Raw genomic sequence first — 17462 nt, 5'->3', positions numbered from 1 at the left:
AGGCAAATGGCAGACAGATATATATGTTCCTCAGAGTTCAGACTTCTTTCTATACAGCATTCAGCCTGCGTGCCTCACACAGGGAAGAAATCTCATTATAGAGATATCTATATGTCACCATGTGTTTGTTGGGAACTGAACTCAGAACCTTTGGAAGAGCAGCCAGTGCTCTTAACTTCTGAGCCATCTCTCCGGACCTCTGATTTACTACTTCTAATTCACCAGTGGCCCTAGTGGATCAGCACCCCAGAAGCTCCTTGGAAGAGGTTCTGTGCCTTTCTGGCCAGCAGAACCATCAAGGAGAACAGAAAAGGAGTAGACCTAGTTCTTTCAATGTCCCTTCCCCTGGCCCCAAAGGGGTAACTGGATGGAGTTTTTAAAGCCCGGACTCTAGGATCCAGTGGGCAAAATGCCCCTCAGAAGCTGTGTCACATACAAATCAGTTGTTTTTTTTTTACATGCAAAATGGTCTAAGCTTCATCACACAGAATGCACTTTCTCCCTGCCAGGCAGCCCATCACCTGTGCCTCTCACGTAACACCTTTGCCAATCATCACTTCTGTCTGAAAACTGTCAGGCCAACCCTGAGGTACGTACGGAGTTGCCCATGGCTATGGCAGGAGACACAGGGACTTCTTGGCTTTCGGCCCCACAGCAAAGCCCCAAAGAGCCCAACCAGGTAACTGCTAGTGAACCTGCAAGCACACAGCAGTGACGTGGCTGGCTTAGTTCTTTGGCTGCAGAAATGTGGGGAGACAAGAAAGGCCCTTTGACTAACCTGAACTCAGAACTAGTTGGAAGGACAGCAGAGCCAGATTCATACTTGAAAGCCCGGTAGCTAGCTGGATGCTTTGAAATGAGAAAGGGGCTTAGCCAAGGCTGCCAGAGTAAGAAACTCAACCTTTGGAAGGAGGCATAAACAGAAATTCAAGGTCATCCTGGCTTATGTGCAACCATTTTACTGACGCCACCCCAAGTCAAACTTAAGTCAAGCATGGTGGTACACAGCTGTAATCCCAGCAGGAGACTGAAGTGAGCCTGAGCTATAGAAATGGCTCCACAGACCCCATACGGAGGTCCAGGGCATACTGATCTCTCTATGTAAGAAGTGTCCCCATAACTGACAAATAGTAACCCCCACTCCAAGTTCCAATACTTTCTAAGATCAAAATGTAAACTTGACTGAAAGAACGGACATTAAGTTTCAGACCCAGGTGTGATTCGGCACTCAGGAGGCGGACGGAACCATGTGAGTTCAAGGCCAGCCTGGTCTATAAAGTGAGTCCAGGACAGCCAGGGCTATACAGAGAAACCCAGTCTGGGATGGTGGGACAGGGCTGGGACATGGAGACAGTGTCAGTTAAATCACTTAACACTTGTGTGCCAGGCAAATTTGAGACTTTGAGTTTATTAACTTTAGGTAACAATAATTTAAGAGGTACAATGGGATCTCATATTACAGAAATAATATGTAAAACTATACAATAAACTAGTCAGGGAAGGGCTGATATAATAGCGGTTAACAAGGCTGGAAAGCAATGGGCATCGCCGGTCCAGGTCACACTTGCTTTTATTATTTTGGCTTAAGACAATCCCACCTGTGTACCCCCAGCTGGCCTCAAACTCACTAGGTGAATTATAGCTTTTGTTCTTTTCCCTAAACACACAAAAAAAGATTAATGCACATAAAAGCAGATTAATTTGAACTAGCTATTCACTGTATCTATTGACTTGTATTTCAGTTTGAAAGGAGTCTGAATGGAACACACACGAACATTTGGTGTTTGGGAATTCACCAGGTATGTTGGCACAAACCTTAATCCCAGTATTTGGGAGACACAGGCAAGTTTGAGGCTAACCTGGTCTACATAGCAGTTTCCAAGCCAAGCCAGAGATACAGTTATACCGTCTTAAATAAACCACCACGTGACACTCATGTTTTAGGCAAATGTCAGAATTTACAGTACTATCCCAGCATTTGCAAACTTATCCAATTTCAGCCCTGACTTTACCACTGATGGGAGCAAAACTGTGCTCACTACAGAAAAGTCCTATGAAGTCCTTTCAAGACTCCGCACTGACTAGAAATGGGCAAAGCACAACTTGGGGGGGGGGACGCAAACACAAAACATACTGTTTTGTTTTGTTTTACATAAAAGGCAGGGCCAACTGGCAAGTGTTCCGAATCATGGCTAAGTTTCTAGTGATTCAAAGCTGGAGTTCTCTATGCTGAAATACTTTTGAAGCAGGGGATGCCCCAGTCTACGGGTGACACACCCTGTACCTGACGGCACCAGCAAGCTAATGCCGAGATTGCACAGGACTGACTGACTTCAAAGCTGAAGAAGCAGCATTTCAATTCACTAAGGAGCAAAGCCTGGAAATGACATGCTTATTCAACCCCGACTTAGTCTCTTAGACTCGGAAGGGACGGCCATCAGTGGTAAGTGGAACACTTCCTGCTTGGCCTAGAAACCAAGTAAACCAGCGTCCCCACCTTAGCGTGCAAAGTGCCAGTTTCATATACAAGCTTGTTAAGTAAACGCTGCCATGTCTGCAGGAAGCAGTGAGTGAGGCCAACTTCTTGAAACAGCCTTGTGGCATCTAAACGTTTAATCCTGCTTGCTAAGGTGCTAAGGGTCACCTCTCATAAAAAGCCTGGACCAATGCTTTTGGAGTTTTGACGAAGTTAAAGGTGGTGCCGACACTGCTTGTAAAAGCCAAGGACAGGACCTCCCCTACGAATGCAAATACCTTTGTTTTAATCATCCTTTCCAATGACACGCCTAGCATAAGCAGGCCAGACTGAGGTAGCTACACAGTTTTCAGACACCTGCTGACAAATTTAATGACAATTCATGGTGTAGCCAGTTGGTTGTTCCCGCTGACTTTAATCGTAAGGGGAGAAAAATCAGCAAAGAGCACATGATCAGTTTACTTAGAAGTCAGCATCCAAGGTAAAAGAATTCTCCGTTGAACTTGACATCACACCCATCCTCTGGTACTCGCCTACTCGCTTCTCAAAGAAGTTTGTCTTTCCTTCTAGTGAAATATTTTCCATGAAGTCAAATGGATTTTCTACCCTGAAAATCTGGAAAAGTTACATCAAGATATAAATTGCTGAAAACAAGTGAAAGAAAGAAAAAAAGGAAAAGAAAGAGTATAAGGCCATAAATTACATTTTACCTTGCTAAATCCCAGCTCCAGCATAAGCCTGTCGGCCACAAATTCAATGTACTGCTTCATCAAAGTGCAATTCATCCCAATGAGGTTCACAGGCAAAGCCTCCGTGAGGAACTCCTAGAGGCCAAGCCAAGCTTGAGTACCCTGAAGCCTGAGGACCCTTCCGGGAAGGGAAAGAGCAGCCCACACCCATCACTCACCTGCTCGATCCTAACTGCGTTGACAATTATCTCTTTCACTCTCTGCTCCGATGGCTTGTGTATCAAGTGCTTGAACATCAGGCAGGCAAAGTCACAGTGTAAACCCTGGGAGGGAGTTCAAGGTCACTGTGAGGACGAGGACTCCTGCTGTTCACACATTGACTAACACTGCTCTATCCATCTTATCTTTACAATCTCATGCAACTTGGCTGGCCACACTGAGGGCTCTTAGCCTGACAAGAGGAAGGTATGTAAGCCTGGTATGGTGGTTCACACCTGTGAGCCCAGCATTCTGGAGCCACAGACAGAATCACCAGTGAGTTTGAAGCCAGTCTGGCCTACACTAGTCCAGACTAGCCAGGCTACAGACTGCCAAAAACAAAACACAACAAGAGAGGAAAAATAAAGCAGGTAAAAAAAAAATTAACTGCCAACTGTGATGCCATGGAGTAGGCTAGCCCAACTGGAGGCCCTCAAAGCTGCCAACTATTCAAACACAGAGCCAGGTCTATTCCGTTCTCATACTTTGCTCAAGTATCTTCGCAACTACGAGCTCTAGTCCTCATCAACACGGAATGCCAGTTAGCATTCAGGTACTCAGGAATGAGAGACACTTCCTTCTACCTTTCTTCATTCCAAAGACCTACATGGAGCCCAAGCAAAGCCTTGCCTCATCAGGAGGATAACCAGTCAAAGAAATACAAAGGGTCGTGGATGATACCCTAAAGACTCTATAAGAGCTTCTAGTTTATGCATTCAAGCCTACATAATAGGAGTATCTGTACTAAGGAAACGAGGAGTTTCAATACATTAAAGGTATTTTATTCTTTGCTGAGTACATGTATGATCAAATTTACACATTAACTGTGGATTCAGGCCTAGGGATGCAGCAGAGTACTTGCCTAGCAAGCATGAGAGCCCCTAGGCTGGGTCCCCAAGACTCGAAATGGCTCAGCGGTCAACATAGACCATTTGCTGCTTTTGCAGAGGACCCAGGTTTAGTTCCCAGCACCTACACGGGGGCACCTGCTGCCTCTTGTCCTCTGTAGACAAAACACCCACATTCCTTAAATGTGACCACACCTCATTTCTCAAGCTCCCACCAGCAGACACAAGAACACGCATCTAAGAGCCACAGATTAGATCATTATTTCAGACTCACCTCGTCTCTGCTAATAAGCTCATTGGAAAACGTAAGGCCGGGCATCAGCCCCCGCTTCTTGAGCCAGAATATCGATGCAAAAGAGCCAGAGAAGAAGATTCCTTCTACCGCTGCAAAGGCCACAACACGCTCTCCTAGCAGAAGACAATGCGAAAACATTCGTAGTGAGGCCTCGGTATTCTTAGCATGGGCTAACAACCCAGCGACATTACTTGGACAATCCAGTTCAGGCTTAAGGAAGAAAGTGTCCTCACCATACGTAGCCTCCTTGTCCCCAATCCAACGCAAGGCCCAGTCGGCCTTTTTCTTCACACAGGGCATGGTTTCAATAGCATTGAAGAGATACTCTCTATGGGCAGAAGTAGAGCCATGAACTATGATGCCAGACACCAGGCAACACAGTAGGTGTAACACAGGCCCCTGATTCATTACTTCACCCCCACTTCCCATCCTGAGGCTCACTGGCCACCTGTCAGTCCTCTCAAATCTACCTCAGTAACATAAAAGCCTTCTGTATTTCTCTACAATCCCCTAATGCAGAGCAACATTTCAGCTAACCTTGTCTAAAGTAAACTTTTTGGCTCAATATCAGTATTCTCTGGAGACTGTAATTCCCCTCAGTTTCACTATTGTTTCTTTTTTAATAAGCATTTGTAGCCATGCCTTAAAAGTTATCTTTTTATGTATGAGCGTTTTGCCTGACTGTCATCTGTGGATGGTATATGCGCAGTGCTTGTGGAGGCCAGAAGAGGGCACCATATTTCCCCATGACCCGTTATAGCCGTAAAACTGGGTCCTTTCCAAGAGCCACAAGTGCTTTGTCATTGTCATCTCTTCAGTCCCTGGTTTGTTTTGTTTTTGAAGCAGCATTTCATCTGACTAGCCTTTGAACTCTTGGTCTCTGGGGTGCTGGGATTACAGACATGCTACCAGGCCCTGGATCTTCTAACAGAAGAACTAATAGAATTTAGGCCCTGTGCTTAAAGCAGTCGTGACTAGGCATATGGAAGTACTCACAGTCTGCTTAGTCATTCTGCCCATTTCCCCATTATGAACAAAAATACTTGACATAAAGTAACTAAGTTAATGAATCCCAAGCATCTCGGCATGCCGTGTGGACACTCACCTTTCTTTGGAATCCTTAATGTAAGTGTCAATAAGGAGACTGTACATTTCAGAGTGTATGTTTTCCATGGCAATTTGAAAGCCATAGAAACAACGGGCCTCTGTGACTTGAACTTCTTGGCTAAATCGCTCCACCTAGTGGCAGTAAAATAAATCAGTTAGAACAAACTATTGCTGACGGTGCAAGTCTGCAATCGCAGCACTCAGGGAGGCAGAGGCAGGCAGATCTCGAGTTCAAGGTCATCTTAGTCTACAAAGAACTCCAGGACACCAAGGGCTACACAGAGAAACCCGGTCTCAAAAAACCCAAAACCTACTAGTTGCACCACCTTCTCTGCTAGGATCGATCCCAGCCCTCCAGCAGGTAGGAATCTGAACATGAGGCCATGCTGGTATATTTTCTGAGTTCTAGGCCAGTCAGAATTAGAGTGAGAACTTGTTTCAAAAACATAAGAAAAACAAAACCAACAACAGGTATATATTTATCTCCTATATACTTAACACAAGTCTTCATGATTCTACAATAAAGCTCATTATTTCATGACATATGCTCAACTTACTATCTTGCCAGGTATTTTAACAAAACTGTTGTTTTTTTAAAATATGCATGTTTTAACTACGTGCATATCTATGAACCAGAACATGGCATCATTTCCAGAGCCACTGGAAATTAAGCTACAGGGAGTTTTGAGCTTGTAGAGTACTTGTGAAATACTTGAAGAAGCTTATGAAAGTCTGAAGTTGTGAGTACTGAGAATCAAATCCAGGACTTTTCTATTTTCTAACTGCTGTCAACCTCTGAGTCCCTCTCCAGGCCCTGCAGAGTTTCTTTTAGCATTTCATTATCCCCTCAAACACAACTTAGGTGCTCTGCCACAGCAGGAAGTGTCTTAACCAAAATGGAGCCATCTCTCCAACCCCCATTCACAGCACAAGACATAGAACGTCACACATCTGTTCTATACCTTTTAACTGAATTACAGGTTATTTCAGGAAGACTCACCAGGTTTTCATTGACTATGCCATCACTTGCCGCAAAGAAAGCCAGAACATGAGATATAAAATGTCTCTCGTCGGGTTTCAGAGCTTCCCAGTGCTGAATATCCTTGGAAAGGTCCACCTGAAGTTGGGAAACTCACAATTTTAGCGGGTATGCAGAAGTGACCCCCCATCTCTCACACACTCCACATCCAAAATCCCCTTTGCTCATGAGAACACCTGCTATCTCAGTGAGCAGCCATTCCCAACTGGAATCTAGGCTCATCTTAAAAGTTGTGGTGGCCCTGCAGGAACCCTGTCCCGGCAAGTGCTGAATGATTACCTCTTCAGCCGTCCAGAAGGAGGCCTCGGCTTTCTTGTACATCTGCCAGATATCATGGTATTCGATGGGAAAGACAACGAAGCGGCGGGGGTTTTCTCTCAGTAACGGCTCATCCTCAACGCTGGGGTTGGCGGGTACTTTAGTTTCCTGTTAGGTGAGAAAAACCACCACCCCCAAAGGCCAAGTGAACAATATGAAAACTGCCAGCGCCTCACCCATCCGATCAGGTACTTTCAAGGATGGGCAATTTCTTTACGTGTGGTTAGCTGTCTCGTTGCTTGCTACTGTTACCCTCCTAGCAGGGAGGCACTGATAGGCAGGCCGACCCAAGCAGGCCACTCTTAAGGAGACACGTTGGCGGGAAAGAGATGCGCGGCAGCTCGGACAATGCAGCTTTGGCGCCAATGCGCGCCCCCTGACGGCAGCTCCCCCAGCCCCGCACGGACCACTCACCAGCTCGGCGGGGTCCTGGAAGATTCTCCTCGCGGCCTTGCTGGCCAAGACGCGGGTCCCGCTGAGGGTCGGGGGCTGAGGGCGACACGCGTGCGTGAGCGGCGACGGCGGGAGCCCTCCACCTCCTCCACCCTCCTGGCTCGGTCCCGCCAGGGCAACCCCCAGTCCCGCGGGCCCCGGGGCCGCGCTCACCGTGTTCTCCTTGTCGGCCAGGCTGAGCCGCTTCAGCGGCGACAGCTGCAGCTGCTGCTGGTCAGCGATGGTGGCGAGCGGGACGCGGACGGAGAGCATGGCGAGCGGGAGCGGCGGCGGAGACTGGCGAGAGGCGGAGGGGCAGCTGGAACCCGGGCACTGGCGGGTTCCCCGCGCCCGCGTCCTTTAAATGCCTGGCCAGCCGCGCGCTGCGGAGGGGGCGTGGTCCGGCCTCCCATTGGACGCGCCCGGCCCCGCCGAGCGCGGGAGATTTGAGTCGCGCCGCCGGCCTTTACGCACAAAGACCTTCCCGGAGCCTGCGCCGCCCTGGAGCGCGCGGGCGCTCGCGGGGCCGGAACCGTTTGGGCCTGGGAGAGGCTCGGCGATTGGCAAAGCACCGTGCGGCGCGGGGCGTTGCCGCCGAGGTCGGTGCCGAGGGTGGGGGAAGGCTGCGGACCTCTGGGACACGTCGCCTTGACTGTCTGTGCGTCCCCGGTCTGAGGAGTGCGGGGCACCCGGCCAGGGGCGGCTGAGCCCCGCATTCTCCAGTCTTGTGACCTGGTTCCCTAAAGATTCGGGACCCCCGAGTCATAGGACTCGGAATCGCACCGTCCCTGTGAGATTTAAGAGTGGGGAGGCCTTAAAAAAAACCTGCGATCCGCCGCAAGCCTTCCCACTCACTAAGGGGTGCGGAAGCGGCCTTGGGTGCCGCTTTCCACCCCGCCGCATCTGTCAGGCCCCTTGTCCTCCCTGCCCCACTTTCAAAACAAGTTGCAAACCGAACAAGAATTCCAGAAAGTTCAGGAGATGATGAGGAGTCATACATTCATTTTACGACTGCCCTGGGCGTCCAATAGTGGGAAGACGAATCTGAAAATTCCTGTGGTGAGGGTGGAGACAGGAACTCAGTTTTCTTCTGGTTTTGTAGATGGCTGCTCTCTGATATGCCCTCTGGGGTCCAAGATACCAGAGCTAAGTAGACAGAAGGGACGCACCAGGGATCCTCCTAGGACAAACGTTTAAGTCAGGGTGAGAGCCTCCTCTCCGCTTCACCGCAATATCCTGAGCTCTCTCTCACTGTAGATGTAAGAAAAAACTCACTGAACAAAAAGTGGCATCAAACTTTAGGCAGGCAATTTAGTTTCTAAGATATAAATACTTTGAAGCAGATAGCAGACCTGGTCAGTCTCCCACACAGACCAGTGTCGTTCCCCGCCCCCCACCAAAACCGAACTTATCCTCCTTGACCTTGATCTGATCCTCCTGCCTCCAGCTCCCAAATGCTAAGGTCACAGCTTGCGCCTACCGCTGATCGACTTATAGGGTGCTGAGGACAACACCTGGGACTTCTTCCATGCTAAACCAACTGGGCCATATCGATAAATATTTTTTGCTAATGGTTTGATTAACAAACTTATCGCTTCTAGCAAAATTATCAGGTTTGGTTTTTTTAAACATAGTACCTAATTCACATTCTGCTTCTCAGTTATCAGTGTGTCGGGGCTAGCTGCCTTTGGTTGATCTAATTCCTGGTGTATTTAGTACGAGGTCCTGCTTACTAAAATAATACTCAGGCACCGAAGAAGGAGGGAGAAGCTCGCCGCCATTCTCCCCTCCGGGACTTCAACCTCCAAGTGCCTCTTCCCGCCAAGCGGGCTGAGCTAGGTGGGCAGCTCCGCCTCTGCTCCCTGGGTGCCGGGACCTTTCTGGAGCTGCTCCCCTGCCTCAGAGGCCCGCTTTGACCTTTGCTTCGTGATTGGTCGGCTCCGCTTCAATCCGAATATCGCAAGCCCCGCCCATCTCCTCAGCCCGCGCTGGGTGGTCACTCCCAGATCTGGGTCACAGCGGCTTTAAGGGGACCGGAGGTGGAGTCCCGGGTGAGATCCTGTGCTTCACCCAAATCCACTCAGCTGTCGGCATCAGACTGACGTAAAAATAGGCACAGCACCCACAGCCGCAGCACAGCTGGGCCAGGCTGTGTACGTTCTTAATCCAGATGAAACGGGGAAATGGCTCGCTCTAGGCCTGTTTCATAGGTAAGGGAGGAAAGGCTGGAGAGGCCTGGAAACTAGCCACGGTCCCACAGCACCTTGAATCGAACCACCTGTCTGACTCCTCTGTGTGTGTTTGAGTTTATGTGTGTGTGTGTGTGTGTGTGTGTGTGTGTGTGTGTGAGAGAGAGAGAGAGAGAGAGAGAGAGAGAGAGAGAGGAAATGGACTAGTGTGAAGGTCAGAGGCCCATTTGTGGAAGCTGGTTTTCTTCTTTTCTGCGGGGTCCCAGGGATGGAACTCATAAGCTTAGGCCTCACTGCTGTCACTTACCAGACACACCTTTTTATTAAGAATGTTCCCAACATACAGAAAAAGGAAGCAGGGCATGATGGCACAGCTTGGAAGACAGAGGCAAGCAGATTTCTAAGTTCAAGGCCAGCCACGTCTACATAATTGAATTCTAGGACAGACAGGACTACGAAGAGAGGCCCTGTACCAAAAACAAATTTTTTTAAAAGCAAGAAAAATTGGGCTGTCCAGGTTTCACTCACCAGTGTCCATTTGCTGTTTTCCTATTTGCAGTTTTCCTTGTTCTTTTCTGTACAGATGTAAAGTTCATTGCTTTCTTCATAGCACTTGAAAGTGACTTATGCCTGAGGATGGTGGCATTTACTCTTACTCCCAGCGAAATACATTTTTATTAGGAACGCTCCCAAAAGTACAGAAAGAGAGAGCAGGGCAAGATGGCATGCACCTTTAATCCCAGCACGGGGAGGCAGAAGCAGGTAGTGGATCTCTGATTTTGAGGCTAGCCTGGTCTGCATAGTAAGCGCCAGGCCTGTTTAGGCTACCTAGTGAGACCCTATCTCTAAGTAAATCAATAAATAAAGAAAATAATTTAGGAAGCAGGAGAGTCATGAAAACTTACTGCTCTCTCAAAGGACCTGGGTTTGGAGCCCATCACCCACATGGTGGCTCACAACCATCCAAAATTATAGTTCCAGGAGCTCCAACATCCTTTTCTACCCTAGGGCACGGTCAAACATTATTAAGACAGTGAGTGACTAACAATAAGTGACCTCAGCTGGGGGCCGAGGTCCACTTGCCACAGACGTACTTGCACGGGTACTTTCTGTGCAGGCTCGTGGCTCTGGCAGCACAGGCTGTGACTGTAGGGGCACCTCCTTCGTGACCAATGGCTTCGTTTGCTGGCTAGGGCTGACACAAGCAACCCCAGGTTGATCTTGGCAACTTGTATTTCCTTCACAACTGAATACTAGACGATACTGAGACATGTTCTTTTCCTTAGGTACAAACATAGCGTTGTGATGTTAGAAAATAGCTTTACTTTTAGGATCAACCTGTTGAAGTGCTGAGTAGCAATTTTTTTTTTTTTTTTTTTTAAAGCAGGGTCTCACTATGTAGCCCTGGCTAGCCTGGAACTCCTTACGTAGACCAGGCTGATTGAGCTCGCAAACATTTGCCTGCCCCTGCCTTCTGGCATCAAAGGTTTGTATCACTATGTCCAGCTTACAGATCACACACTTACTTTTATGTGTCTGAGTGTTTTGCCTGCATACGTATGTATGCCTGAAGAGGCCAGAAGACGGTGTTGGGTCCCCTGGAACTGGATTTAATAGCCTCTGGGAGCCACCATGTTGGTGCTGAGAACTGAACCCAGGTCCTCTGCTAGAGCATCATGTGCTCCTAACCGCTAAGTCATCTCTCTACCCAGAACACCTTGGTCTATTAAAAAAATCTTTGTTCATTTAAGACAGGACCTTATGAATCTCAGGCCAGCCTTTGACCTAGCTGACCTTTGTCATGACCCCGAACCTCTGTTCTTCTTGTCTTCACCCCTCTGTGTGCAGATCACAGGTGTGTGCCACTCTGCCTGGTTACATATACCTGGTTCATACAGTGCTGGGAACTAGCACTCTGCTGAGTGTCTGCCCTTAACTTCTTTCTTAATACAAGGTGTGTGTATGTGTGTGTGTGTGTGTGTGTGTGTGTGTGTTCATGGGGTGGGGGAGGGGTTGAACTTCAAAGTTATTCTGAACTAGAGGACCTGGAACTACCTATACAAAGATTGGCAAGTAGGATGGAAATGCCACCACCCGAGGGGAGGATGGAAGGGCAAAGGCGGATTTGGACAGATAAAACTGCTGCGGGCACTCTGACCACCCACTCAGCTGAACAGTTAGGTAGGAGGCAGTAAAAGCCAAACACCAGGAAGATGAGCCTTGCAGTGATGCAATGATGAACTTCCCAGAAGCGTGGCTGCAAGAGATCAGTGTGATGGAATGAGAGGCCCTACAGGGGAGTGGGGGGTGGGAATGTCCTAGCTACTCATTCACCAGATGCCCTTGACCCAGTCCCTCGGGATCTGTCTGTCTATCTATCTGTCTATCTATCTATCTATCTATCTATCTATCTATTTTTCTTTCTTTCTTTTTCTCTCTCACTTCCTTTCTTGTTTGGTTTTGGTTTTGGATTTTTTGGTGTTGGTGTTGGTTTTTGTGTCTCTGTGCAGCCCTGCCTGTCCTGGATCTGGATCTGTAGACCAGGCCAGCCTTGAACTCAGAGATCCTCCTGCTTCTGCTGGGATTAAAGGCATTTGTCACCTATCAGCTCAGCATGAACTTTTAATTTTTTTTTTTAGGTCTGTGTATTTTTTGTGTGTATTAAACATTGTATCTGTGTGCGTGTGTGCCCGGTGCCTGGGAGGTCAGAGTCCCCTGGAACTGGGGTGACGGGTGGTTGTGAGCATGGACTTTGTAGAGGCATTTTAATGGGGTGACGGCATAGAATTTGAGACAAAATTGTCACTCATACCTGCCATGTGTCACAGGCCCCTCCGATGGAAAACACTGAAAAAGCTTAAGAGGTCAGATTTCCCGGAGGAAAGATGGGGCCAGGGTCTAAGTCAGCACTCTGGAGTCTGCAGGCTCCTACAGAATTCCTGCTCTCCTGGCGTGGACTCGGTACGCTGCTTCGCCTCCCTCGTGGAAAGTGGGACCAGCAAGATGGCCCAGCAGCAAGGGAACTTGCCCCACAAGCCCCGCCACCTGACTTTGAGCCCCAAACCGAATGCTGAGCACACAGTAATAATCAATGTCTGGTCTTTCTTCCCTGAGTGGGTTATTAATGTTCAACAGCTTGGTGTCTGAAGTGAGGCAGGCTGTGTGGTATCTAGCAAGTTGCGGGAAGCTGTTGTGTCGGTGTGAGCCTTTTCCCAGGTTCTCCAAGGCCCCTGCTCCCCACCGTCCACAGTCCCCAGAGGCCTGGCAGCCTCCTGGAAGGGTTAGCACTGACGGGCTTATTATCTGGGCTGGGCCCACAGCTGAGTACTGCGGGGCTGGAGAGATACTGAGGTGACTCAGGAGAACCACGCTTGGGCGGGGGGAAATAGTTCCAGGCAGTAGGGCAGTGTCCCTGGGAGTGGACAGACAGACAGCATTGTGGGAAAGGCACAGCTCCAGAGGTCAGATACCTGGGTTCCACTCCCATCAAGCACACATCTAAGTCCTTTCTAGGCCCACGCATCTATCCCAAACCCAGGCCCTTGCCTCCTCCTCTCCAGATGCTCCCTGAGCCCCAGACACAGCTTCCGGAAGGACTCTGGCAACTGTCCCCTCCTTCCCTACCTCCTTCAAGTCTCCACTCAAATGTCACCTCAGTGAGGCTTCCAACATCAGTACACTTACATAAACTGGCCACATAGAAAAAAATAATAAGCAAATAACCGGCTCCTCAAGCACATGGCTGGTGTTTTATCCCCTCCATCCTTTTGTCCCGTTCACCTTCCCGTGCCCTGTGACCACTGGCACCTTCCTCTGTGCATGCTTCCTCAGCCCCCTCAGTGTCAGGGGCAGGCTTCCACCAGCGCTGCGCAGTGTCACAGTACATCCGTGAACGAGGCCCATAGCACTGTAGTCACGTGTCAGCTGAGCCCTTATTGATGGGGCACGGCCGCAGGTAAAAAAAAAATGGCAGGAGTGAACACGCATGACAGCACTCACCTTTAACCCCAGCATTCCATCTGGGAGGCAGAGGCAGGCAGGTCTCCGTAAAGTTTGAGGCCAACTTGGTCTACACAGTAAGTTCCAGCAGGTTGGGGCTGCACAGCGAGGCCCATCCCCCACAAAAGGAAATGCTGTTCTTGCTCATAAGGAGCTTGCAGCCATCAGTGACGAAAGAGCACACACGTGCTTTGGAAGCTCAGAGTTAGTAGACCTTCACATTAACCTTTATTTCACGCTTCCTGTGAAGAAACCAACCCGTGCCCGGGGTAGAAAGGAACAAAGAAACAACTAAACCCCTGCTGTTTGAGTTAACCAGAAACGTGTGGGTTTTTTTCCTTTGTGTGTGTTGTGTGCACGTTCGCCCGTTCCATGTCTGCTGGCTTCCACACGCCACCCCCACATCCCATTGTGGAAGCACGAGAGCTCTTCCTGCCCAGCAATTAGCTGGGCCAGCCAGGGGGACATCATCACCTGGACATTGCCTCTGCGGGAAGGGCACCCCTTCCCCGCTCTGGGGGGGGGTGTCGTGATGGAAACACTCCTAACAGAGAGACAGGCGTCCAGGGGCAGCAATGGCAGTGGTGGGCTGTCCTGGTTAGGGTCCCTATCGCTGTGATGAAAATGCCGTGACCAAGCAAGCTGGGGAGGAAAGGGCCTGTTTGAAGTATACATCCCAGGTCACAGTCCTTCATTGAGGGAGGTCGAGGCAGGAACAGAAGCAGAGATCATGGAGGAGTGCTGCGTACAGCTTGCTCAGCCTGCCTCCTTAGACAAGCAGGGACCACCTGCACGGGTGTGACCTTCTGCACAGTGGGTTGAGCCTTCCTACCCCGATCACTCACTCAGTCACCCACCCACCCACCCACTCAATCACCCACCCACCGACTCACCCACTCAATCACCCACCCACCCACTAAATCACCCACCCATCCACTCACCCACTCACTCACCCACTCAATCACCCACCCACTCACTCACCCACCCACTCAATCACCCACTCACCCACTCACTCACCCACCCATCCACTCACCCACTCAATCACCCACCCACTCATTCACTCACCCACTCAATCACTCACCCACCCACCCACTCACCCACTCAATCACCCACTCACTCACCCACTCACCCACTCACCCACTCAATCACCCACTCACTCACCCACCCACTCAATCACCCACTTACCCACTCAATCACCCACCCACTCACCCACTCAATCACCCACCCACCCACTCACCCACTCAATCACCCACCCACCCACTCAATCACCCACTCACCCACTCCATCACCCACTCACTCACCCACCCACCTACCCATTTACTCAATCAGAAAAATGCTGTACAGATGTGCTTACAGGCCCATCTGATGGAGGCATTTTTCTCACTCGAGGTTTCCTCTCCCTAGATGACTCTAGCTTGTGTCATGTTGAAGAAGAGAATGAGGGCACACAAGGGTCCTGAGCAGATGGCCTTGAGGCATGGCTTTTTTTTTAAAGATTCATTTTCATTAGTTTTAATTTTGTGTAAGTGTGTGTGTGCATGGCTGCAGGTTCTGTAGAGGCCCTGGCCTGGAGCTAGAGTTATAGACACCTGGTGTGGTCGCTGGGAAGCTCGGGTCCCCTGGACTCAGTATGTATTCTTAACTGCTGAGCCATCTCCCAGCCCCCAAGGCATGGCTCTGATGCATTCCGGATTCTCTGCTGCTCAGGTTGTCTTGGTTCCTGTTGACTTTCCGAGCCAGCTTCTTCAGTTTCCTCACCAGTGCCAGCCTCCTTTCATGCAGTGTGCTGGCTGACTTCATGTCAACTTCATAAAGAGTCATCTGATAGGAGGACACCCCAAATGAGAAAAGGCCTCCATAAAATTGGGCTGTAGGCAAACCCATAGAGCATTTTCTTAGTGATTGCTGGGGGAGGGCCCAGCCCACTGTGGGCGGTGCCATCTCTGGGCCGGTGACCCAGGGTTCTATAAGAAAGCAGGCTGAGTCAGCCTGAGGAGCAAGCCAGTAAGCAGCACCCTTCGTGGCCTCTGCATCAGCTCCTGCCTCCAGGTTCCTGCCCTGTTTGAGTTCCTGTCCCGACTTCCTTCAGTGACAGACTGTGATGCGGAAGTGTAAGCCAAATAAACCCTTTCCTCCCCAACTTGCTTTGGTCATGGTGTTTCATCATAGCAATAGGAACCCTAAGTAGGACATGCAGTATTTGTCTACCTCAATGCAAGTTCTGATAACCAAGAGCCTTAAGATCCACTGACACAGGTGCCCTTTGCCCTCCAGAATATTCCCCAAACATCCATCTGATGGCATCTAACCCCCAGTTACAGGCTTGCCATTCTCTACACCAGGATGTCTGTGGGTCCTGCTGGCCTCTACATCTTCAGGGCCCAGCCTGGAAGCCTAGCACTGATGACTGAAATGATTAATTACGTAGTCCGAGCAGGTACCTTGACACCCTCCCACACAGTTTTTCACAACGACTGGGCACTCGTCAGGCCTTGCTGACCTCACTCACCAGTGTAGCTGTCTTTTCCCTTAGAGGCTCTGTTCAAAGGACCAAAATAGAATGTCATTGTGAGGGTGCCTCACAGTAGCTTGTCAGCCTCCGAGCAAGAGCAGAAGCACGGTCTGAGTTCCAGGCCTTGAGCTACACTCAGCTCTGAGGAAGCAGAACCACTCGGGACCAGGTGCGTGTGTTTCCCTTCAGGCCTCTTGTGTGTCTCTCCATCTGCACCCAAGTCTCGTAGCTTGTTCTGAGCTTTTTTTTTTTTTTTAATGAAAAATAAATAAATAAATACATTGATCCATCTCCCGCCAGTGGTCTGTCAGGTGCAAGCCATTACACCCAGCCATCTGTCAGGGCTGGGCAACAAAGGAGAAGGAGGAGGCCACCCGCAGCATGCCACACACCAGGGGACCAGCTCAAGGCTCACTAAAAGATCCTGTCTGAGAGACTGCCTCTGCATGCCTGAAGGGACAGCCTCTGGGGTGGCCTCCCCTTGGCTAAACTGCTTTCCAGAAGCACCAAGAGCAGCAGCCATTCTGAATGACTTGGCAGCCTCCATGTTGCTGAGGGATCTGTCTCCCCTCTTCCTTCACCCTCCACGGGGCTCCTAGACAAAAGCTCTGCAAACTTTCCCCACCCGGCTCCTCCTGGATCTCTCTCACTGGCAGTGAAGGCCCCGAGAGAAATCCTACAGGAAGGAAACCCACTTCACCTCACACTGGACTTGCCAACGGCTAGAACAGGTGGCCTGTCCCTGGCGCCTCTCTGGCACTCCCAGGCCCACCCACCGTCTGGACTCCATCCTCGGGTGCTGGCACTCCAGCTGTAGAGAGAGCTGAAGTCAGGAGAGTGAAGGAAGCTGCTCCTTCTCCCTGCTGGGCCTCTCTGGAAGAGGGGAGAAGCATGCAGGCTTACCTTCTCTCCTGACCCTCCCTTTGCCCCAATTGATTTTTATCAGTTACTCTTTGAGAATTTTGTCCCCGTCCTCTTCTGAAAGAGGATCTCATGTCTCCCAGACTGCAGCAAAACTGCAAGATGGGGAGTGGCCTTGAACTTCTGATCCTCCTGCCCCCCACGTGCTGGATTACGGGCATGCACTAGGACATCTGGTCTGAAACAGCACTGCGGATCAAACCCAGGACTTTGTGTTTGCCAGGCAAAGCACTACCTTCTCCTTCCCAGCACCATGGTGCATCGAGACAGAAGAGAGAACAGAATTCTTTGCTCAACTAAGGCCTGTGTCCCACTCCGGGGCCCTTGTGGCCAGCAGCTAAGATCATTGCTAATCCCTGGAGCATACAACACATGTAGC

The 17462-nt window shown here is 49.9% G+C and overlaps 1 protein-coding gene across 2 annotated transcripts in view; it reads right to left on the bottom strand.

The window, feature by feature from the left end:
- Positions 1–1376: 1376 nt before the first annotated feature.
- The window catches only part of Rrm2 (ribonucleotide reductase regulatory subunit M2), a 28688-nt gene continuing 12602 nt past the window's right edge, over positions 1377–17462 (bottom strand). Inside the window, exons 2-11 of one of the 2 annotated variants that reach the window (XM_060366272.1) lie at positions 7637–8713; positions 7445–7519; positions 6992–7138; positions 6674–6790; positions 5672–5805; positions 4800–4894; positions 4546–4679; positions 3384–3488; positions 3187–3300; positions 1377–3091 (exon numbers count right to left, since the gene is read on the bottom strand). In XM_060366272.1, the coding sequence (XP_060222255.1) occupies positions 2939–3091; positions 3187–3300; positions 3384–3488; positions 4546–4679; positions 4800–4894; positions 5672–5805; positions 6674–6790; positions 6992–7138; positions 7445–7519; positions 7637–7735 (1173 nt within the window). In that variant the 5' untranslated portion in view covers positions 7736–8713 and the 3' untranslated portion in view covers positions 1377–2938. The remainder of the gene's footprint in view (positions 3092–3186; positions 3301–3383; positions 3489–4545; positions 4680–4799; positions 4895–5671; positions 5806–6673; positions 6791–6991; positions 7139–7444; positions 7520–7636; positions 8714–17462) is intronic. The other variant, XM_021661635.2, reaches the window with a different exon arrangement.

This window comes from Meriones unguiculatus, chromosome 1 (genome assembly GCF_030254825.1).
Source record: "Meriones unguiculatus strain TT.TT164.6M chromosome 1, Bangor_MerUng_6.1, whole genome shotgun sequence".
In the NCBI taxonomy this organism is placed as follows: domain Eukaryota; kingdom Metazoa; phylum Chordata; class Mammalia; order Rodentia; family Muridae; genus Meriones; species Meriones unguiculatus.
Note: the sequence above shows the minus strand (reverse complement) of the source record. Positions and strands in the feature narration are given on the sequence as shown.